Consider the following 20,960-nt stretch of genomic DNA (forward strand, 5'->3'; position numbering starts at 1 on the left):
GCGGCCACCCTAAGAGCAAAGAGATGGGTCAAGCAGGGCTGCGAGAAATACTATATCCGTCGCGCGGGCCGTAAGGGGGTCTGCCAACCTTTCTCGGCCATCCATACTGCCAAGTAAGCCCTACACTGCCCAAAAAGTCAGTTCTAACGTTCTTATTCACCACGCCAGCGATCGTCAAGCTTGAATCCCAACTATCGAGTCTGCTCGCCTTCTTCCTTAGCCACGAACTTCGATCCAGCACATCAATCCGCCGCCGGAGACAATAAGCAAGACAGCAAAAACATGTCCAGAACTTCCCACCTCTCCGGCTTGAAGGTCGACGGGTTCCTCAATATCTGGTTGGCTAGTGCTTGGATGAAAAGAACGTCCACGGTTACCTCGACCTGCAGTGTGCACTTACGGTGAACCCTGGGTCTGACGAAGGAGTGTGGAGAGGAAGATGACGCTGTACACTACATAGTTTCTGAGGGCCATGACTTTGTGGAGGATGACTCTAAGACGGGAGTGGTGCCGTATGCGAAGGGCACCGTAGTCCCGGTGGTGGGGGATTGAGGGGGTAGCGCAATGTCGAGGGTACGCAAAGCCTTCCGTTTCCATGTGCTGCATCCCGTTCAAGTTGGAGCTTCCCAAACTTCATTCAGTACGCCATTCTCCCAGTACGAATACTGGCACTTACAAAGGCACTGAAGATTCTCGCTGCATGTCGCTAGCGATTGCGCGATCTTCGAACTTAATCTTGTGGGAGCTGGCCGGTGTTACTTGCATTCGGTCATAGACCATAGAGGCGATGAGATCGGATTCCGAGCACGCGGCGAGTGTGGCGTTAAGCTTTCAAGATGGACCCGGCGATGCGATGGAAGGGAGTCCAAAACTCAAGGGAAAGGGGGTTGTGCGCGGATGAACCGTGGCGCTCAGCACAGCTAGCCCCGGGTCCGTAAACTTAGAAACATGTGAAGCTATCAAGATGAGGCAATCATCCACGGTCCGTTGATTACAGACATTTGCTCATGACGTTCATACATGTAGTAGAACATGCATTTCCTTTCAAGACGCCGTTGCAGCCCAGGAAGCAAAGGTTGATGGATTACTGCAACGCACGCCGTTGCATTTCGCACATCATCCAAGGGAGATGCCTCAAACGCGTGTCCAAAAGGACACGCCTGGGAGGCCATTCAGACTTAACGTCTCTTCAGACCCGCATGGATCGGCATGGCGTTCCCGGGGATCTCTCCCTAGGGCCCACGCTCCACGCAACCATTTTCCACATGCAAAAGGGCTATCGGCCAATCAGCAAAGCATACCGTCCAATAAAGCAAGGAAATTTCCGAAAAACTACGCCGTTTGCCAAATAATATCCCTCTCTGAAGATGAAGCGGCTGACGTTCGTCCCTCAAGCTTCCCCACATCCACGCCGCAGCCACCAAAGCACCCTTTCTTATCGATATCTGGCCACCCACACGCACATGATTCGGCGACACTACAAACACTGGTGCATACGAGCAAGGGAGCGGAGAAAAGGCGGCGAACATTGGTCCACTGACGATGTTTGCTGGATACACCACCGTCGCGCTGACCGACACTGGCCTCAACGCTTCGCCGAAAGCGCGGCATTCACGAGGGCTAGGTGCAAACGCTCCTTGCTGCCCAGCACCCCGTCATGGAGATATCAAATTGCACTTGATGCCCCTCGGCCGTTCATTCACATCTAGCCCACAGCAGCAAACAAACGACCCCCGTCCATCTCCTAGAAATCCCTCAATCTAGTCCCCATGTCTGCACACTCAACGCTCGAGCGTCACCTCCACCCAGCAGTCCGCCTCTTGTATGAAGGCCTCCAGCCACGAGCTCACTTCATCGCCATGATCGTGCAGCAAGGGTCACCGTACTCGCCACCACCTCCACCGTGCCCGAATCTTTCTCCTATCGAGGAGGAAGAGGAAGAGGAGATTCTGCCTTTGGGTCCCCCGCCGCAGTTGCAGCTTGATTTCCTCCATGCGAAGCGACTCTCGTTCTCGGAAGAACTTGTCAAGTATTCGTTCGTGCCTGCTAGCCCTGTCGCGTGTGCCGTTCATCGTTGCATCGGTTCAGAGCTGAAGAGAACGCACGAGGACCTTGATAACAATGTGTACGGCTCGTCGAGCGCCGAGGTGGGGTATGGAGGAGAAGTTCAGAGTCCTTGGAAGAGACAGAAGGCGACTAGTTCAATGCCGAACGCGGTCAGGATGCCGCAGAGTAAGCATGATGACCTCAAGCAAGCCGGGGAGCTAGGTATGGAGGCACGCAATAGGGAATCCTGGGCGCCTATGGTCGACGATCTGGCGGACTTCTTTGCTGCGAATCAGATTTCCCCTGGGAAGATGGAGATTGAAGAGGAGGAGAAGAGACCTAGCAGGCGGAGAGCGGACAAAGGAGTTACTGTAAGAGCGGTGAGGAAACAGCAGTCGAAGGCCCACTTGAGAGGCGGTGCTAGCAGCCTCCTAGAAGTCCCGGATGAACGTGGCGAAGCGGATACACTCCGCTCCGAGATTTCCAGCATCGCGAGCTGGAACGGCAGCAAGGTTGCCAAAGGGGAAGATGAGAGAGCGGACAACAACCGTCGCTTACGAGACTCTCAGCTTGCGTTTCCAATTCCACCACAGACACCTCCTCGTGCGCCGGCACCTCGAACGCCGTCTCCAGTATTCACGCTATACGCTAGCCCTCGGACGCCGTCACCCAAGGACGAAAGGAGAATCCGCAACCCCGGCCGAAAGGGGAGTCCGTACAGCTTGTTCCCACCATCCCCCGACACCGTAGGCGCATCCAGCGGCATCTACGATCAAAACCGGCCCGATCGAGAAAGAGAGCAGCGATCGTTAGGTTCTCCATTTCAAACTCCTAAACGCGATCGGCGGCCAACTCACCATACCCAGGACAGCCCAATCAGTGACTTGTGGGAAAATGGTAATCAGGTGTCCCACCTCAACCGAGCATACAATGCGTTGCCAACTGGGGTCCCAGCTGAAAGGACCGTGGGCGGGAGTGAAGCGTTCCCAGGCTTTCGAGTTTGGGTTAAGTCACCTGAGTTCTCGGCCACTGAAGTCTCGTGGTTTGGACTCGGAGAAGAGAACAAGCAGCCCCAGTCGCTGCGCCAGAATCGACCCACGCGAGCCGCACATCTCAACCGGTTCAGTGGTGGAGCTGGCGAGCCGGTGAAAGGCTGCTCGCCTCACGCGCTTGACATAGAACGCAGTGCCCCGAGACATGCTCACGTAGGCCCATATGACGACGTGGAGAGAGGGCCACCTGTACTCCCTGATCCGGAAACTGCCACCATCCGCCGGGTATCCATTTGGGACGGTCCAGATCTCAACGACGCCGCAACGGACTACCATGAATCACAATCGGTAGTCGCCGAGCGCATGGACCACAGAGGGCGAGTACAAGGACCTCTTGTAGGAGACCATGAGATGGAGATGGCGAGGAAGATCGAGAGAGAGATTAAGCAATATTTGACGCAAGCCATGCGAGAGCATCAGGAGGCGCTGGAGATAATACATAACTCGGACTTGGACGCCATACGGAAGATGCAGCAAATCCAGTTCCGGGAAGATGCGCTCATTTTCAAGTACAGACAAAAGGCGATGGAACTGGGTTATGGTAAAGTGAGTGACGTGCCCTTGAACATTGACGGGTGTGCACTGACCTTAGAACAGTCAGTGGACGAGAGTGGTAACTCTCCTAGAACGGGTCGCGAACTATTGCAGGAAATACTCTTGCTGGTGAAACCGCAAGAGGAACAGGCACCTGTGCAGCCGGCACTGACGGCACTGACGCCAGCACCAGCTCCCCAATCACCCGCATCGCGACCGTCATCGCCTCTAGTCACAGTAGGCAAGAAGATCGGAAGGGTCCTGAGATACGCACTAGCAATTCCAGACGACCCGGATCTAAAATCCTACTCTCGCCGTAAACCTCCTGTAACAGTCGAGCTGCCAACGGGGGGATTGTTTGCAGGTGGTATCGCGGGCAGAGTGTCGGCAGGCAATCAGCTGCAATCGACGTCAAGACCTGGGTCTCGAACTAGTTGGAGAAAGAAGGGGAAACGAAACGAGTCCGGAGAACGTCCCATCGAACGACTCAATTCAGCGCCTGCAGGTCTGACGAGCGGGGAGGGTAGTCGCCCGCCCCCTCAACAAGCTATCGGATATAAGTCAGAGTTGTCTGGATCAACGCTGGGGAATAGGTCGCGGTCATCTGGACTGCGACCTTGGAGGTATTGGGGACGAGGCGATGCGCAGTCCATCGGTAAAAGCACGACTAATACGGTGTGGCCGAACCAGTCCGACATCTACGCTGAGAGTGAATGAGTTGATTCAGTCTACTACAACATTGTTACACTCTTTCCTGGTATGCTTTGGTTGGACATCTCGAGCGAGTTATGTTCCCCGCTAGTGAGAGAGATGGATGGTTGGAACGTGCAAGGGAATCTAGACGGCGATGCTGTATGCATGTTTGGTTTTGCTGCATTCCTGGTCAAAAAAGTTGCATGTTAGCGGCTCCTTTCTCATTCCATGTTGGCTATTGTGGTTGTAGAACCTCCAGCGGGCGGGCGAATAAGGGTAATCCTTCGCTAGATGGAAGTTCATGAGCTTATCGCCCAAGTGATGACCTGAACATCTCGACCATGGATAGTACGCATTCACGTGCCGTCGAGAACCGGTCAGGGCATCAGACCTCCCTTTTCGTCGACAATCGATAACAGAGAATATCGTGCTTTGAAAGCCGAAACACATCTTCGCGAGTCCAAGAACCAAGAATGCGGTCGAGTCAGGCCCGCCATGCCGAAATCACTGCGAAGGATTAGCAAATTTCTCAAAATCTCCGACCCGTGCAGCGCATCCTCCTTCATCAAACGTGCGTGTTTGATTACAAGGCGACCCGCTTCGCTTCGCTTCGCGGTCCTTATCCTCCCCCTACCGCGTGGGCTTGGATCCGAAAATAAAACATGGCCTGGAATGCTTCGAGACGGAAAGGCAGACAAGCGGCGTTGACTCGCCTTGTCGGTTCTTGTTGCACGCTGAAATTGCGGCTCCATAGGAAGCTAGCGATCAAGGTTCGCCGTTGGGTCCATCAAAGCACTTGCAGCGCCACGCAGGAGAAAGGGACTGGATGACATCAGTCAAGATGGCTCCATAGCGTGCACAATTTGCTGAGATTGAGGTTGTGAAGCGTACCTTGCTAATTTGGGCATGGCTAATATAAGTCGCGTTGGTGCACCTGCACGATAGGAGAACGAGCACAAGTCGGGCCAAGCTTCTTCATGGATTGGCCACCGCACCACCTCCCGTATCGGGCATCGCATCTCCGCTCCGAGACGTGCACAACTGGGCGAGGCTGTGGCACTGTGGGCGCGGGAAATGAGGCCTGCCCGGACCACGGCGGACTGGGGAGCTTCGGAAAAGGAGACGGGCGAGATGCTGAGCTGACGGGGCACGCTCGGCGGTCAGCAGCGTAGCACAGAACGATTGGAGAATTATTAGCTGAGGGGCCGACGGTCGTGAGAGCGACGAGGAACGACGGTGTTGAGCAGAAAGCAGGGCCTGAGGCCACTCATTGGCTTGCCGTCAGGGGCCTGAGGCGCTTGTGCCGAGATGTCGCCCACACGTTTGGAGAAGCCGGAGGCCAATGAAGCGAGCTGCCGCGCCTCGCCGTAGCCACAAGCAGCATAGCGGCGCCGGCCGGGCACCTGTACCTGCATTGGCGCCATCGGGAGGAGGAGGGATCGTCCTATTCTAAATAAACGGTGCTGGGAACAGCCTAATGGTGCTGGATTTGCTGGGCCTCTCCTGAGCGCGGCGATCGTGGGCAGGGCAGTGTGGGATGCGCGCCGGGAGGATACGAGACTGGAGAGCGCAGTCTGTGAATGCCAAAATGCCAACAACAATAGCGAGTGTTCGTATAGCGAATGTGTTGTGTTTGAGCCACGGAATGCCGCCTCGTGGATAAGAGCAAACAGGCCGCAGCCCGGGTTTCGCGCAGGGTCCGCCTGGGGCACGGACGCGCCTGCAGCCCCCGGCCAATCAAGGGCGGCGCGCACACGGACTACGGAAAGAACCATCGACCAGCAGCCTGGCGTCTCTTCTTCTCCTCGCGCCCGGCCTGCGTCCTCTTCCTCACCTCACCTCTCGTGGGAGCCGCTCTTTTTACTAATTCCTCCTCGCCGCAACACCAGGTCCGGTCTCCGTATCTTACCCCAGTCATTCTTTTGGGCCTTGTTGTTGTTGTGTCTTTCGCCCGTTGTTGTCACTCCTTCAGCCCACGCCCCCAGCAGCTTTCCCCAATACACGCAGTCAATTCGTCTCGACGACCAATAACGACCTTACGCTGTAATCTCTAAACCTCTATGATATCTTGAGCACTCCCACACCGCCCCAGAACTGCGCCGGCCTCACTATCAAGCGACTCGCTTCCACCTCGGATACAGTGCAGCAATATCAGTTGGCGAACGGATGAGAAACAGGTTTTCACGCCATGGAACATATACATCAACACGGCCACAGACATCGCCATGGGAGGAGAGAAGCCAACATTGGGCTCGGTGGAATGCCTAGCAGAACGACCGTAATGGAGAGATCTCGTGTCCTCGTTGCCCGCGCCTCCTGCACAAACGACACCGACTCAGGATGCGTCAAGCCCACCTCTGTGCCCACAGTGGCTATTGCCGCTGCCGTCGTGTAGGCTGACTTCCATTCGCTGTGATGCTCTGGCTGACCTATCCCAGCGTCCCTATCGTAATCGCAGCATGTGTACTATTCTATCTTCACCGCAGGAATCTCAGGAAGCTCAAGGAGGAAGACGCGCATGACAAGTACAAGTCGCTGGACTTTGGACTGGATATGGCGGCCGGAGGACAGAAGAAGAAGGGAAAGAAGGGGCCAGAGATGGCGCTGGCAGACACCGAGAAGTCGATACGGCCTGGACACGACAGAGGCTTGTCGTTGGATTTGGCCGTCGGAAGCCCTTATATTCTGCCTGCTGGCCTGCAAGGTTCCCGCGAGTCTTTCCACTCTCTTTCCCGATCGACCCAGGACCCGCATGATCCCTACCGGCCGGTGACCTTCATCAGAGACGACGCAAGCGTTCGCAGTGGGAGCCGTGCAGGCAATGGATCCATGTACACAACTTCGAGCGGAGGAACCGACAGGAACAGGATGAACGACGGCCTCCTGAGAAACGCGCAGAGAATGTCTCAATCCTTTCCTCCTCGTGGGGAGTCCATGTCACCACAGGAGCGGAACACCCCTGAAATCAGATTCCCTGAGCCTGCCGTCACCACTCGAAGCCCGCTCAACCCACGTTACGAGAATGAGCCGCTGCCGCCTCCCCCACCTCCTCCCGTCGCTCCGTTGCAGCCAGCTGCCGTCTCACCCCCAGCACCCGAGAAGCCTAAGGACGCCTATGTTGCCTTTCAACCCACCCCTCCCGCGCCTCCACCAGCTGGGTCATCCCAAGAGCCGACCTTGCCTCCTGTGCAAGAGACACAAAAACCTGCCCAACCAAACCCTACGCTGCCCCGAATTCAATCCCAGGAAGCTGTCGTGCAGAGCAACCCCAACACAACAAGCTTCATGAGCGAGTCGAGCTATGGCGATGGCTTCCAAGTGACCCCTCCGTCGCCGCCTCAGCAAGAGGCTAAGATCGCAGAACCGGCTCCCCTAGCTCCCCAGCCTCGGCGACCCCGTGAACAGAGCCCCCAGAATGCTGGCCTTGGTGTCGACGAATTTGGATACAGCACAAACCGCCTGTCCATGAGCCTGCGCCCTCTTCCGCCGGATGATCCCAACGACAACCCGGAGCAGCGAGCTAATCGCATCCGATCCTTCTACAAGGAGTACTTTGACGATTCGAAGCCGGAACCGGCTGGCGGCCATATCTACAATGACTACTATGAGGACTACGGATCAGAGTACCTTGACGGCGCTATCTTCGATCCGGAGACTGGTAGCTTCGTCGTCGCCCAGCCTCAGACGCCATTTGCCCAACCTGTCACTCGTCGTGCCATGACACCTCCGCCTCGAGCACCGCCACGCTTCCGCAGCAACACTGGTCCGCGTGGACCGCACATGTCTGGAAGCTCCATGGCGTCTTCTGGCCGATTCATCCCGCCCCGAGGCATGTCTTCCATGAGCGGCCGGTTACCAGCACCTAGGAGACCACTGCCCCCACCCACTGCTCTTAGCTCCCTTCCCACGCCTGCAAAGCTGACAGAGGACTCCATGGTCTTCAACCCGATTGACTTCGCGCCACCTGTTTCTTTCCGAGAACGGCAAAACGGCATGCGGCCGGACAGCCCCTTGGGTACTCCTAGGCCGTACAGCCCAGCAGTGAGGCCGCATACCCCGTTGGCAAGCGCGTTCGACGACCTGATGGTGATGCCCAGCCCGTAAGTTTACTTGGAAGCCCCAATGACTTTCACATGCTAACTCGCTCTAGCCACGCGCTCCGCAAGTCAGGCACATTCACTGCGCTAGACTTCGCCCCTCCGCCACGTTTCCGCGATCCAGGCTCCAATGCTTCCGACGCTGGATCCATCCGTTCTAACCGCTCTGGCATGTCCACTGCGGGGAGAATGGCGGTCCGGAATGGGGCGTACCGTGTCAGCAAGATACCAAAGGAAGTCGTCGGCACGAAGGACGACTTGATGAACAGTCTCAGACCGAAGCTTGACCTAGTCACCCCGGCATAAGCTGTTTCCTTTTCGCACTGACTGCCCTCAACGATCGGTTCATGCTCATGCGCCTTTCATGACAAGCATCTCGCGCTCACTGGCTGGGCTTTCTCGATCCTTCACCAAAAGCTCATCACATGCATTCCTCCATTTTCATTGCGGACATGACGACCTCCAACGGCATAGACAGCGTGGCTCATCCTTTTTCGACTTTGACTTTTCAGCAACACACCGAGTCTTTCTAACCGGTACATATTCCTCCATCCACCTTGCTCTTACTCTCTTATCGCGGTCTTTTCTGGCTCTACTGTACACGACCGGCAGCAATCTATTACCAGGGCTCTATCATCATATCATACAGCGGGTAGCGGCGACGGAAGGCGTTAATATTTCTGTGTAATTTTTATTCATCTATCTTTGGATGGAAAGTGGTGTGAGGTGGTTGACTACAGTTGAGCGAGAGATGTGAGATTAGTATCAGTAGCAGCAGCAGTGGTGGTGATTGCGATTTGTGTGGTGTATATGTAGCATGGAAAACTTTTGGAATAGAGAAAGGAAATGCAAGAGCGGACTATCAGTTGAACGCGAACTTTGTGTACGTCTTTACATATTTTTGATTCAAAGTGCGGCACACGCCCTGAGCAAGAGCCGCGCCGTTGCTTTCGCTTTTCGAAACCATGCTGGGGGAAATACCCGACGCCCTCTCATCAAAATCTGACTCGCTGCCAGGAGCATCTTGAGCATCAGCCTCCGGCTATGCTGCTAAGTGGCACATTTCCACGTTGGGAAGCATGGCTATAGCCGATACATTCCGCGTGGCTTGGAATGGCATGCTGGAGACCCCTATGCTTGGTATAACGCCCTGCTTAGACGATACCTTCATGGGCTTCTCGATAAACAGCGCTGCTTCCCTATACAGTTTCATATCTATGCCTATGCTGCTGCAAGCGTCCCGATCCGCTCGAGGTATACGAGCGGCGGCCCGTCTGGAACGCGCCTCAGACACGGCCGCCACGACGAGCCCGCGGCTCGCAACGATTTCTCCATGTCTGTTGTGAAGCTTATAACGGCGAGTAGGTGCACAAGAGCACGGAGTGTTTAGCGTAGTTATCGGGTTAGTCTTCCGCAGCAGAGGTGTTCGGAGGTGGGAGCGGCAGGAGAGGGGGTTTAGCTGGCCGACCCGGCATTGTGCTATTCCTGTGGTGAACGGTTGGTTAGCTTTGCTCGCTTGTTGGATTCAGAGATCCTGGGGATTCGGTGCCGCGATGGTTAGGAATACATACTGTTCTTGACATACTTTATGCCGCGCATAGGCCGGACGGCTTCCGTGGGTTGTGGGATCAGGGCCTTGATGTTTTCGCCATGGTCCTTTTGCTGCGAGAATTAACGCCTCTCGGAGGATATAACATTGTAATTGAGAGGTTTGTGCTATAGTGTGGGCGAAGGGTTACGTGGAGCGATTTGCAGACGAACCATCTCCGCATGAGCTGTGAGGTCTGATGCGCTTACTAAGATGACCATCACACCCGCGGCAGCGACGGCACGTCTTCGCTGATCTCCCACCTAATCCCAGCGATAATTGCCTTCTGCTCATTCATGCAAAACAAATCGTCAGTCCCCCGAGAAACGGCCGCGGCGGTGCATGAATTGCGCAATGGAACCGGCCGCATCATCGACGACACGTACTCGCCGAGAGTCCAGGGTTTGCTGTAGAGGCCTAGGAAGCGAGTCCGCAGGGACTATTGGGTAGAGAAGCACAATTATTTCCATCCAATTACTTCTTCCAGATCCCAATCCGATGGCTGTGCTGTGGTCTGTCGTTGCTTCGTTGCTGGGTCGCTGGGCCAGTGCCGATCAACCCGGCCGACGTCATCGCCTACCACAGTACAGCACGTCTCCATAAAACTTTCGATAGTTCAGACAGCCGCGCGTTACGGTACCAGAAGACCCAGCCCAGCCGTCTTCATTCTCTCTCTATCGGTTCTTGTCCATTCTTCTTCTCTTTCGCCATTGTGTTCCTCTCTCTCGCCATTCACGATGCGGATCTTCAACCGCCGGAGACGCTCAAACGACGCATCCTCAACAACATCCCCTACCGTGACTCCTGACCTCTCGAAAGCACAGCTCAAACGTGCAACGCGGACACGCAAAATCTTCGCTCTCCTCACCTCGTTCTTCCTCTTCTTGACCGTCATCTTCCTCATCCTCGTCGAACTCGGCGGTACCTACAACAAACCAGCCATCAAGAATTGGTATTTCCTCAAGATCGATGTCAGCCATATCATCCCCGCTTCGGTGCCCAATTTCTCTCTGATCAATACCATTGCGCAAACACTGGGATTGCACGACTTCTATCAGGTCGGGTTATGGGGCTTCTGCGAGGGCTATCTGAACGAGGGTGTGACATATTGCTCGCCTCCAAAGACGCTGTATTGGTTCAATCCCATACAGATTCTCAGCAACGAGTTGTTGGCCGGGGCATCAAGTACGTCTTCTTCCTCTTCCGCTAACCGGGACCAATTGTCCGCATGCTAACGCATCAATTTTAGTCAACCTGCCGGCCAATATCAATGACATCCTCGACCTCATCAAGCTGGTGTCACAAGTCATGTTCGGCCTCTTTTTGACCTCCGCCTGCCTCTCCTTCATCCTCATGTTCCTTATGCCTATCAGCGTCTTCTCTCGCTGGTGGACCCTTCCAATCGCCATCCTCGCGCTGCTCAACGCCATATTCGTCACCGTCGCGTCCGTCATAGCAACCGTCATGTTCGTCATCTTCCGCAATGTTATCGCCGGCGTGGCGGAAATAAACATCAGCGCCAAAATTGGGTCATACTTGTTTGGCTTCATGTGGACGGCTAGTGCGTTTGCCATCTTCGCATGCCTCATTCAAACAGGTTTGTGCTGCTGCTGCGCCAGCAGAAGAGATGTCCGCACCGGCAGGAAGAAGGGCAATGAGAAGGCATACCATACGAATGGTCGTGACGGGGTGGTTGCAAATGGAGAGGCTAATGGCGTACAGGAGAAGTCTGCCGGGAGACGAAGGTTCAGATTCGGAAAACGGAGCGTCTGAATTGGCGTTTGAGGTGTTTACAATTGCATCCATCGCATTCCTCGGGCGCGTGGGCCTCAACGTCCACGCCGGCGAGCAGAGAAAGGTGATCAGACGGTATATGGGTTTTTGAGTTGGTTCAATCTGCATTGCGACGGTTCTGGGTGTTTTTTTGCGAATCGCATGAACGGACATCAAGAAAGCACTTCCTATTTCTAACCGACAATGAACTTCGATCATCAACTCAACGCTATATTTCGTGTCGGGGATGACGTCACCGGTTCCTGCACTCTGTCAGTACTCCACGAATCTCCCAGAACTAAGGACCTACAACGTAATTGCCTAGTAGCCAGGATCTTTGAATTTGTGTCGTGGAGAAATTGCCTCAAATATCAGCAGGAGTTGACCTGAGTTTGGTCTTGGCTCCGGTTTTCGGCGGTCTTTGTCCCGCCACAAGCCTAACTTTTTTTTCTGCACGCACGCGTGAATGTGGGATGATGGAACGATCCGTGTGAATCTTCCCCAGATCCGCTCCACATCTCCGAGATCCCCAGTCGGTCTTAAAGGCACGCCTCTACGCAGAGGCCTCCTGCTGATATCTTATTCATTCTCAATTGTTTGCTTGTCAGGAAAATTGAGGGATTAGGTAAGTACTTCTCCAGGGCTTACATGCTTTCATGTGACTTTACGCACCTCCGTCTTTCCTGCATAGTCTACCATCGGACTCCTTCGTCACTCAATTGTATTAATATTTCTACGAAGCATATAATCTGCAAGACTACAATTGTTCTCCTTTGATTTCTCACACCAACTCGACCCCGCTAACGAACCCAAGCCATCATGTCCGCCAACGACACGTACCAAGACCCGCTCAACTCGCGCTACTCTAGCGCTGAGATGAAGTACCTCTTCAGCCCGCGCAACCGCTTCAGTACCTGGAGGCAGCTCTGGATCTGGCTGGCCGAGAGCGAGAAAGAGCTAGGTCTCGACATCAGCGATGACGCTATCCAGCAGATGAAGGCGCACCAGGTTATTCAGGACGAGGAGTTTGCAGTGGCGGCAGAGGAGGAGAAGAAGAGGAGGCACGATGTTATGGCGCATGTGCATGCGTTTGGGCTGAAGGCGCCAGCGGCTGCGGGGATCATTCATTGGGGCGCTACGAGTTGCTATTGCACTGATAATGCGGATCTGGTAGGGTCTTCGGTGAGAGAATGGTCAAGTGAGTTGCTGATATGAAGCAGATCTTCCTCCGGGATGGGCTCGATATCTTGCTTCCTAAACTGGCTACCGTCATTGAGAAGCTGTCTTCTTTTGCGAAGGAGTACAAGAGCCTCCCGTGTCTGGCGTATACGCATCTGCAGCCCGCGCAGTTGACAACTGTGGGCAAGCGCTCGTGCTTGTGGATCCAGGATCTCTTGAAGGATTTGATGAACCTCGAGCGAGCGAGGGACGACCTGAGGTTCAGGGGTGTCAAGGGCACCACTGGCACACAGGTACAGAAATTTCGATCACGAGGTCCGCACAGGGCTAACCGCGCGATAGGCTTCCTTCCTCCAGATCTTCAATGGCGATCATTCAAAGGTCGAGCAGCTCGACGAACTGGTGACGAAGAAGGCAGGCTTTGGGTCTGCCTACATCATCTCCAGCCAGACATATTCGCGCAAGATTGACGCCGACGTCCTCAACGCCTTGAGCTCTTTCGGCGCGACATGTGAGCACATCGGCCAAGCGATCCGTCTCCTTGCATCCTTCAAAGAATTGGAAGAGCCTTTCGAATCGACCCAAATTGGTTCTTCCGCCATGGCCTACAAGCGTAACCCCATGCGCAGTGAGCGGCTTTGCTCCCTTGGTCGCAAACTCCGCAACCTGAATGCCGACGCCTCGGCAACGTATGCAGCGCAATGGATGGAGCGCACATTGGACGACAGCGCCATCCGCCGCATGTGCCTCCCGCAATCCTTCCTCTGCGCCGACGCATCTCTCATCCTGCTCAACAACATCGCGTCGGGCATGGTAGTCTACCCTGCGGTGATCAAGAAGCGCGTCGACGCCGAGCTGCCCTTCATGGCCACCGAGAACATTATCATGGCGCTCGTCAAGAAGAGCGTCTCTCGTCAAGATGCGCACGAGGAGATCCGGGTGCTGAGCCATGAGGCTGGCGCGCAGGTCAAGCAGCATGGGCGGGATAACGATTTGATCGAGAGGATACGGAGGACTGACTTCTTCAAACCCATTCTGGGTGAGCTGGAGGAGCTGCTCAAGCCGGAGACTTTCATTGGGAGGTGCCCGCAGCAGGTGGACGCTTTCTATGAGAGGGAAGTGAAGGTCGCGCTGAAGAAGTATGTGGATGCGGGAACACTGAAAGCGGGCGAGGCTGCGGAGCTGCACGTCTAAAGCAGAGCAAGACGAGACGAGAAAATGGCCGGATGTCAGAGATGTATCCTAGGCGCACAATTTCACTTACTCATATATCAAGAGAAAGAAACATCACAAACGTAGATGTTTCATTCGAAAGTGTGCTAGCACGGTCAATGTGAGACTTACATGCAGGACCTGCGCTCCCGTCTTTTACTTTTTAAGCTGAGAGCCATCTTCTCTCGATTAACCCTCCACCTATTTTCTCTTATCCACTCAAATTATCGTTCACATCTGGGCACCTGGGAAGGTGTAGAGGTCAAGCACGTGCTTTCGCGCCTTCCCGCCCCGACCCAGTGGCATTTACCTCCATTTACGCGTCACCAACCCCACCATCTCTCTGCAGCTCTCCCCCTCGACACCTCCCCACAATAACAAACTTACGACTTCAAAACTTTTCCTCCGTTTTCATATCTACCCTTTCCGAATCTCATACTACGTCCCTCCAAACAACAGACGCAATGGCGGGTGGCGAAAAGGAAGCTGCGACTGCTACCGTCTCGTCTGGTGAGGGCGATGTGGTTGCTATCGCCAGCGCACCAAAGCGCTCTATGCGCAAGAGGAAGTATGTTATTTTCTTTTTATTGTGCTATGTAGGTTTGTCTAATCAGTCAAATTTGTGAAGGCGAGTTAGCTACGGCGAGCTGAATGAAGACGACTCTGACATTGCTCCTGAGACACCCAAGAAGAAGGTCACAGGGAAGAGCAATGTGAAGACTCCGGAGAATGCGGCATATGCAGGTGAAGAGATTGCTGGTAAGGCGACGAGGGTGACTGCAAAGAGCAAGATCGCGGCTACAGAAGATGTGAAATACGCGGATGGCGAAGCGACGGTCAGGAAGAAGACCAAGAGCGCTAAGAAAGAAGTGATTGTGATCGATGACTCTCCGGCAAAGATTGAGAAGCCGAAGCCGAAGTCTAAAGCCAGAAAGAGAAAGGCGCGACCAGACGAGCCTGAATACGATGATGAGGGGAATGAGATCCGGAAGAGGGAGTAAGTGACCATTTGCTTGGACGGCTAATATGTCCAGCGATCTTAGTACAGAGCGGCTAACACAACAAACAGATACCAAGATGAGCCTTCGGACAAGTTCCTAGGCTCCATGGCACGAGCGCTTTCGCAACCACTTCGCTTCATCGACCGGCAGCGATTCGATACCGACATGATACCACAAGAGAAGTTCACCATCGCCGGCAGCATGCTCAGCAACTGTAAGCTTCCCACAGAACGTAATCTCTGCCTTCAATCCCTCACTGACCATCCACAGACACCGTCGAGATCAAGCTCATTCCCCAATGCTCCTGCCCCGACCACGCCTTCCGCAAGGCCATCTGCAAGCACATCATCTACACGCTTGTCAAGGTCCTCAAAGTGCCCACCGACTCACCCCTCCTCTACCAGCAGGCCTTCACGTCCGCCGAGCTCCACGAGATCTTCGAGCAAGCGCCGGAAGCCCCATTCGTCCAAGTGGATGAGGAGCATGTCGCCACCGAAGAGGCCTCAGACGGTACCGGCGCCGACCGAAAGCCTATCGACGGCGAATGCCCGATCTGCTACATGGAGTTCGAGCCTGCAAAGGAATCTATCACGTACTGCAAGGCGCACTGCGGAAACAACGTTCACCAGGATTGCATTGCGACCTGGCTCCGCTCTCAGCAGCAAATGTACCACAAGGCGACTTGCCCGTACTGCCGGGTTGCTTGGGCCAACTAGTCTGTCCGTCCGCGAGATCACCAGCCGGAAAATACGATAACGCTACCTCTTCGATGATTCTTTGACGTTTCCAACTTTCTCGCCCCTGCGTCCCAACTAGCATCTGCTACCCAACAAAAGGCCGCCTTCAAACCCCTTTCCATTTCCCTTATCTACTCATTTCACATCGATTCCAGTTCCTAGCCCCTTGTGGAAATGTACGGCATTTCCACCAAGGACTGACAGCCCATTACCTGTCCCAGCGCTGTTTCCGTGTTTCCATATTCCAGTATTTTCGGTCTGTCTCTTCGATAATGAAAATCTGGCATCCGAAGGTTTCGGTCCTACAAGCGTCTGGCTAAGGATGGAATTTCATCATCATGATTTGTGGCTATCATGTTCTATTCTGCTTCGAAATCTGTGTTCTCCTTCTGACCGCAAGAGATGGATAAGGGTGGACGGGTGCGCGGGCACAATTTTGATAGACCAATTCGAAGTCCACTTAACCGTATGGATTTCCTTACGTACAGTGTTATGCACTGTCCGTCGGGAGAAGTCGTGGACTGCTGCTAAAGGCATAGTGCGCATACGCAAGTTAAATGAGAGAGAGCATTTTATCTTTCTTCGAGACGCATCTCAGATGATGTTGCTAGATAGAAGTTTCCTATTTTACAGTGAATAGGAAAGACCGAGGGGAGACAGCGTGTGAAGCAGTGCCATCGCCCTCTCGTCTGTCATACTTTGGGCACAAAGATAATGCCTCTTCCATAATATGATAAATCGTGTCCCGTATTCTTGCCCTGCTTCCAACCAAACGCCGCTCTCCTAAGCAAATAGGAAAAATACAACAACCAATTCCTCATATGAAGATTGCATGACAAATCGGTGGTTGCATATCATAGCCTAGATGCTCGTGTCTGCCGCGATTTCAGTTGATAGAGTAGTGGTCGAGGCCCTCAGCGTCCTCGTCGTCAGCAGCGACATTTTGGCTCTCGAAAGATGTGTCCTCGGCGTCAAAGAACTCGTCATCGTCGTCATCGTCGATTTCCGAGTCTTGGTGGTCGTCACCTTCGTCGGGGTTCTCTTTAAGAGTGTTGTTATTCGGAAACTGTGAGGAAGACTGCGGAAGACCACAGGGAGGGACCTTTGGGTCGAAGGGGGCAGCGCCTTGGTTGCGAGGTGCGGTAGAGCCCTTGCCAGCTCGCTTGCCTCGTCGGCCTTGTCTGCCCTTTCCTTCGAGGGCTTCCTGACGCTTCTCTTCGCGGAACTTGGAGCAGATGTCTCGGCGGATGTCAGAGGGCCCCATCCAGGAGAAGTACCTACCGGAATTAGCCTCGTGCTAGAGGAACCTTGCATCCACGAGCACTCACCACGAAGGCCTCCCATGCCCAAAGCGGCAATTCATGTCCCAACAGTCCTTGTATGGCGAATTCTTCTGAATGTAGTCCTCACGGGACTGTCCTTCGTCCTGGAGGCTTCGCTCCGTGCAATCCAGGCAAAGTCCGTCGAAGTACTCTTTTGCCCTCTGAATGGCAATGTCGACGGACTTCTTGAAGTCGTGGTAGCAGGCTCCGGAATCGCAGGCCTGAGTCTTGGGTGTGAAGTTAAAGTTTGAAAGGTAGTCGATGATGTCGGCGAGAGTATACTGTTTGACAGCTTGGTCGACTGGCCAACAGCCAAGCGACCTTAGCGTGGCCTCGTAGTCGAAGGCGGTCTCTTTACGGCAGACACAAGTGGCGCGGTGGAGCTTCTCCAACGGGAAGAAGAGCTCACGGTCGATGACGGATTGAATGTGAGCGCGCGCAGTGGTAAGCGGACCTATAGATTCTTAGTCTTGAACCGGACAACAGAGCACAACGGAAGGAGGATGAGCTACGGATCGGTGCACATACCGTCAAGAACGCGAGCGTCCGATGCTAGGGCCTGAAAGTTGCTGGGATTGTATGTGAAGATGTTGCCGTTCGTGTTATAAGCGAGATACTTGGTTAGCTTCATGAAGCCCTCGGCGTAGTCGAAGACGCTGCACGGGAAGGCCAAGCAGCGGGCCATCATGGGGCTGAGGCCCGGTCCATGATTGAGCGCATAATTGTAGCCGTCAAGGAACCAAGGTTTGATCTTGTCGAGATGCTGTGGAGCGAAGCCGAAAGATTCACCTACTCCAATAGCGACCCACGCCCGCTCCATGTGAGTGGCCTTGAGATTCTCCGGGAGACTGTTAACGCCATTGTGGATCGCTCGAAGCCAGATCTCGAGGGCATAGCCGAAGCCGGAGCATTTGCTCTCGAAATTGATCATAGTCTAGTTCCACGTCAACATTGCACAGCTCGAAGTGACTCACCACCAGGAAGACTTCTAAGAACAACGTACCAAATTTGGCTGAGCGCGGAAGATGTCACGGAAGAGCGTGGAATGCTCCTGCATAACGGCTCTCGAAACGCGAAACTGGACTACGCGGGCTCCGCGCCAAGGTTGTCCGCTGTTGACTGTCCTCTCAGAGAGTGGAGGCGTCGCGGGTGGAGTGAGCTGGATGATGAAGTCGCCGTTGATCGCAATGGCGAACGGGCGAGGGCCGTCGGCGGCCGCAGTCGCAGTAGGGATGGCGCGGTTCGAGGTCTCCATGTTGGCCCTGGTAGTGTTCGTGCTAGTGCGAGTAGCTAGGTACGTAGCGGTGAAGTGAAGTGAGGTGAGGCAGGCAGAAAACCGGTAGGGCAGTTTAGGAAGGCAGGCGTGGGCCCTGTCGGAGCGGAGAAAGTTTTAAGCTCGAGCGGCGGGTTTCACTCTAGAGGCGACCTGACAGTGAAGGTGATGGCGAGGAAGGACTTACACCGTCCTGAAGGCCTTCAGAGGGTGGAGGTGTTCGTGGGGTTTCCTTCAGAGCGTAATCGCCGTCATAGATTGGCATGGGCGGCCTCGCGGTATTTGCTACTTCTCGACTGGTCACCAAAGAAGTTCCTCCAACGCCCTCCAATGCCCCGCGTCTATAACTCTTACTGCACAACGGAGGAAGAACAGGAACGAAACATAGTGTCAGGCATTGAAAGTTAAGAAAGTCACTCATCGTATAAGCAGGTTTGAAGATCTATTCACCCCTGCGGCTGATGTCTTCTCCATAGACCTAGGGTATAATTTGATGAACCAAAAAGCTGAGTGCCATATCCGCAAACCTGGAGACGCCTTGCCGATGCTGACTCCCCCATGCATGTTGATCAAGTCCCAAGCACCAAAGCCAACGCTCCACACCCACTTCCTCTGTTCCACCCTCCCTCCGCAAAACCGGGCCTGAAGGCCTTCATACCAAGATCAAGCCCTACCCTAGTGCCATGTCCTATCGGTTGTAGGAGCCGCTTATGAGACGGCCCTGCCTTTCCCTTTGTCCTCATGTTCAGAAGTAACAGGGCTGACAGGGGTCTCGCCGTCATCGTCACCGTCCTCGCCGGCCTCCTTCCAGTCCGAACTTCGTCGGCTCATTCTTGCAGGGCCTACAGGATCTCTCGGGCTCGCCAGCGGGCTAGTAGGGTTGGGTCCAATGCTGCCGGTGATACTATCTGTCCGTCCATGACCGAGCAGTCCACTACGCACGCTCACCCCGTCTGCATTTTGCTTGTTCGCATAGTAGCTATTGCGCTCACTGCTGAGCGCAGGGGCTGCGACTCCGGATGAGGAATAGAGGCTCGCGCGTTCAGCATTCGCAAAGCCACCCACACCGTTCGGCCTATTCTGCGGGCTGTATATTGTGTCTGCATTGCCTGAAAGCACACTGAGTGGGAGTGACTCTCGGCTGCCTCCCCAAACCGACGATGGTGCCAGGGCGCGAACAGAGGCATTTGTGTCGAGAGAGTTGCGCCGGCGGCGCTTCGAGGAGGAAGCCAGCGTCAAGATGGATGCATTGTCCGTAAGGATATTGTTCGCTGTTGCGGCTTGGTAGGTGTGCGGATGCGGTTGTGGCACTAAGTGCGGAGGTATTGCTGATGGTGGCGGCGAAGCCGGGAACTGGTGCGAGAAGTGCACTGGTGGTGCATTTGCAGTCTGTGCGTTCGGCACATGGCCGCCAACGAGCACGTTAGAGGGGGCGGTGGACTGTATAGTGGTCAAGGTTGTAGTGAGAGAGCGCTCGGAGTGGTTGGGAGACGAAAATGTACTGCCGCCGCCTATTGTTGTGCTGATGCCCGTGTCCGCTTTCGACCTGCCGGAGTGGATGGTCTCGGGATTGGTAGCCACTGTCGGCGCAGTGGACTTGTTGCTCTTCGCTAACGCGCGCTGCTGCCCCGAGCCGCTGCCTGCCTCTGCCGATGCGAAGCTGTCGTTGGATCGAGGGGTGACGGGGCTGGAGAAGGAAAGGTGGCCGTTGCCATTGTTGTTGAAGCGGCCGGATTCGGGGTAGGGATTGTTCTTCGCCGCGGTCTTCTTGGACTTGGGCTGCGCAGCGCTCTGACCCTTCTTCCCAGACGCATTGGGAGATTCAGAGGTTGAAGATTTCAGATTCGCGAGGCGCTTCATCCAGCCCGTAAAGGGCCGCTTGCGGGTGTGTCGGTCTTTAGCCATGTGTGTCAGTAGCACTCAAAATGTGTGTGCGCGGAGACGAGGTGGAGAGGTAGTGCCTGGCCGGGGCGTTGGGAAGGCCATAATGGCTGTGCTCGAGCCCAGCTGCCTAGGAGACATACCATGAGGTGTCGCCGCGGCTTCGGCGGTGGCCATTGCGATTCAGGGCTTAACGCTGGTTGACGACGTATAGATTTGGAGAGGCAACCGGGCTGCTCTGCTGGCGAACCAACGGTACTTGGCGGGTAATTCACAGGTCCACGTGGAAAATAGATTGAGCGATGACGAGGCTGCGGAGTTGTGGCAGAAGAGGAGGCGCTGAGCGAAGGAGCAGCTGAGCGGATGCGTGGAGTGAGCGCGTGGGTTGGAGTATGGCCGGCCTTAAGAATAGCGGCACGTCACGAAAAGGGCCCGATCGTTTCGTAGGCTGGCGTGTTTGGTGTTGAGGCGGCTGAGGGCGGCGACGATCTGGAACCATCCGTTTGCGTCCATTCAAGGGTCCGTCCTTCCTTCTGTGGTAGGTGCGGCCCGTGCCTCCGCCGAGCGATTAT

At 54.8% G+C, this 20,960-nt stretch overlaps 8 protein-coding genes across 8 annotated transcripts; 5 read left to right on the plus strand and 3 right to left on the minus strand.

Moving 5' to 3' along the window:
- Positions 1–1,572: 1,572 nt before the first annotated feature.
- On the plus strand, positions 1,573–4,553 carry BU26DRAFT_545619 (uncharacterized protein). The gene is made up of 2 exons (XM_033831795.1): positions 1,573–3,644; positions 3,696–4,553. The coding sequence occupies exons 1-2, from the start codon at positions 1,770–1,772 to the stop codon at positions 4,347–4,349; spliced, it is 2,529 nt and encodes an 842-aa protein (XP_033691245.1). The 5' UTR covers positions 1,573–1,769; the 3' UTR covers positions 4,350–4,553.
- A 1,800-nt stretch (positions 4,554–6,353) lies between these two features.
- On the plus strand, positions 6,354–9,115 carry BU26DRAFT_17479 (uncharacterized protein). Its single transcript, XM_033820315.1, has 3 exons — positions 6,354–6,716; positions 6,764–8,425; positions 8,476–9,115. The coding sequence occupies exons 1-3, from the start codon at positions 6,514–6,516 to the stop codon at positions 8,726–8,728; spliced, it is 2,118 nt and encodes a 705-aa protein (XP_033691246.1). The 5' UTR covers positions 6,354–6,513; the 3' UTR covers positions 8,729–9,115.
- A 1,147-nt stretch (positions 9,116–10,262) lies between these two features.
- BU26DRAFT_513080 (uncharacterized protein) lies at positions 10,263–12,042 on the plus strand. Its single transcript, XM_033827546.1, has 2 exons — positions 10,263–11,195; positions 11,260–12,042. Exons 1-2 carry the CDS (start codon positions 10,748–10,750, stop codon positions 11,781–11,783), a joined length of 972 nt encoding a protein of 323 aa, XP_033691247.1. The 5' UTR covers positions 10,263–10,747; the 3' UTR covers positions 11,784–12,042.
- Positions 12,043–12,262: 220 nt separating this feature from the next.
- BU26DRAFT_472335 (putative adenylosuccinate lyase Ade13) lies at positions 12,263–14,290 on the plus strand. The gene is made up of 4 exons (XM_033825423.1): positions 12,263–12,408; positions 12,525–12,953; positions 13,004–13,255; positions 13,305–14,290. The coding sequence occupies exons 2-4, from the start codon at positions 12,603–12,605 to the stop codon at positions 14,154–14,156; spliced, it is 1,455 nt and encodes a 484-aa protein (XP_033691248.1). The 5' UTR covers positions 12,263–12,408; positions 12,525–12,602; the 3' UTR covers positions 14,157–14,290.
- Positions 14,291–14,638: 348 nt separating this feature from the next.
- BU26DRAFT_498939 (uncharacterized protein) lies at positions 14,639–15,891 on the plus strand (the record flags this gene model as incomplete). Its single annotated transcript, XM_033826372.1, has 4 exons — positions 14,639–14,742; positions 14,803–15,171; positions 15,244–15,389; positions 15,446–15,891. 4 exons carry the CDS (start codon positions 14,639–14,641, stop codon positions 15,889–15,891), a joined length of 1,065 nt encoding a protein of 354 aa, XP_033691249.1.
- A 784-nt stretch (positions 15,892–16,675) lies between these two features.
- Positions 16,676–18,569, minus strand: BU26DRAFT_17565 (uncharacterized protein). Its single transcript, XM_033820324.1, has 4 exons — positions 18,238–18,569; positions 17,763–18,168; positions 17,241–17,688; positions 16,676–17,189 (listed from the first exon to the last, which is right to left on the minus strand). The coding sequence occupies exons 1-4, from the start codon at positions 18,487–18,489 to the stop codon at positions 16,799–16,801; spliced, it is 1,497 nt and encodes a 498-aa protein (XP_033691250.1). The 5' UTR covers positions 18,490–18,569; the 3' UTR covers positions 16,676–16,798.
- Positions 18,570–19,071, minus strand: BU26DRAFT_17564 (uncharacterized protein). The gene has a single exon (XM_033820323.1). It carries the CDS (start codon positions 18,926–18,928, stop codon positions 18,650–18,652), a length of 279 nt encoding a protein of 92 aa, XP_033691251.1. The 5' UTR covers positions 18,929–19,071; the 3' UTR covers positions 18,570–18,649.
- Positions 18,899–20,863, minus strand: BU26DRAFT_472336 (uncharacterized protein). The gene is made up of 2 exons (XM_033825424.1): positions 20,532–20,863; positions 18,899–20,402 (listed from the first exon to the last, which is right to left on the minus strand). Exons 1-2 carry the CDS (start codon positions 20,563–20,565, stop codon positions 19,216–19,218), a joined length of 1,221 nt encoding a protein of 406 aa, XP_033691252.1. The 5' UTR covers positions 20,566–20,863; the 3' UTR covers positions 18,899–19,215.
- Between the last annotated feature and the right edge of the window lie 97 nt (positions 20,864–20,960).

This window comes from Trematosphaeria pertusa, assembly GCF_010094035.1.
Source record: "Trematosphaeria pertusa strain CBS 122368 unplaced genomic scaffold BU26scaffold_1, whole genome shotgun sequence".
NCBI lineage: Eukaryota > Fungi > Ascomycota > Dothideomycetes > Pleosporales > Trematosphaeriaceae > Trematosphaeria > Trematosphaeria pertusa.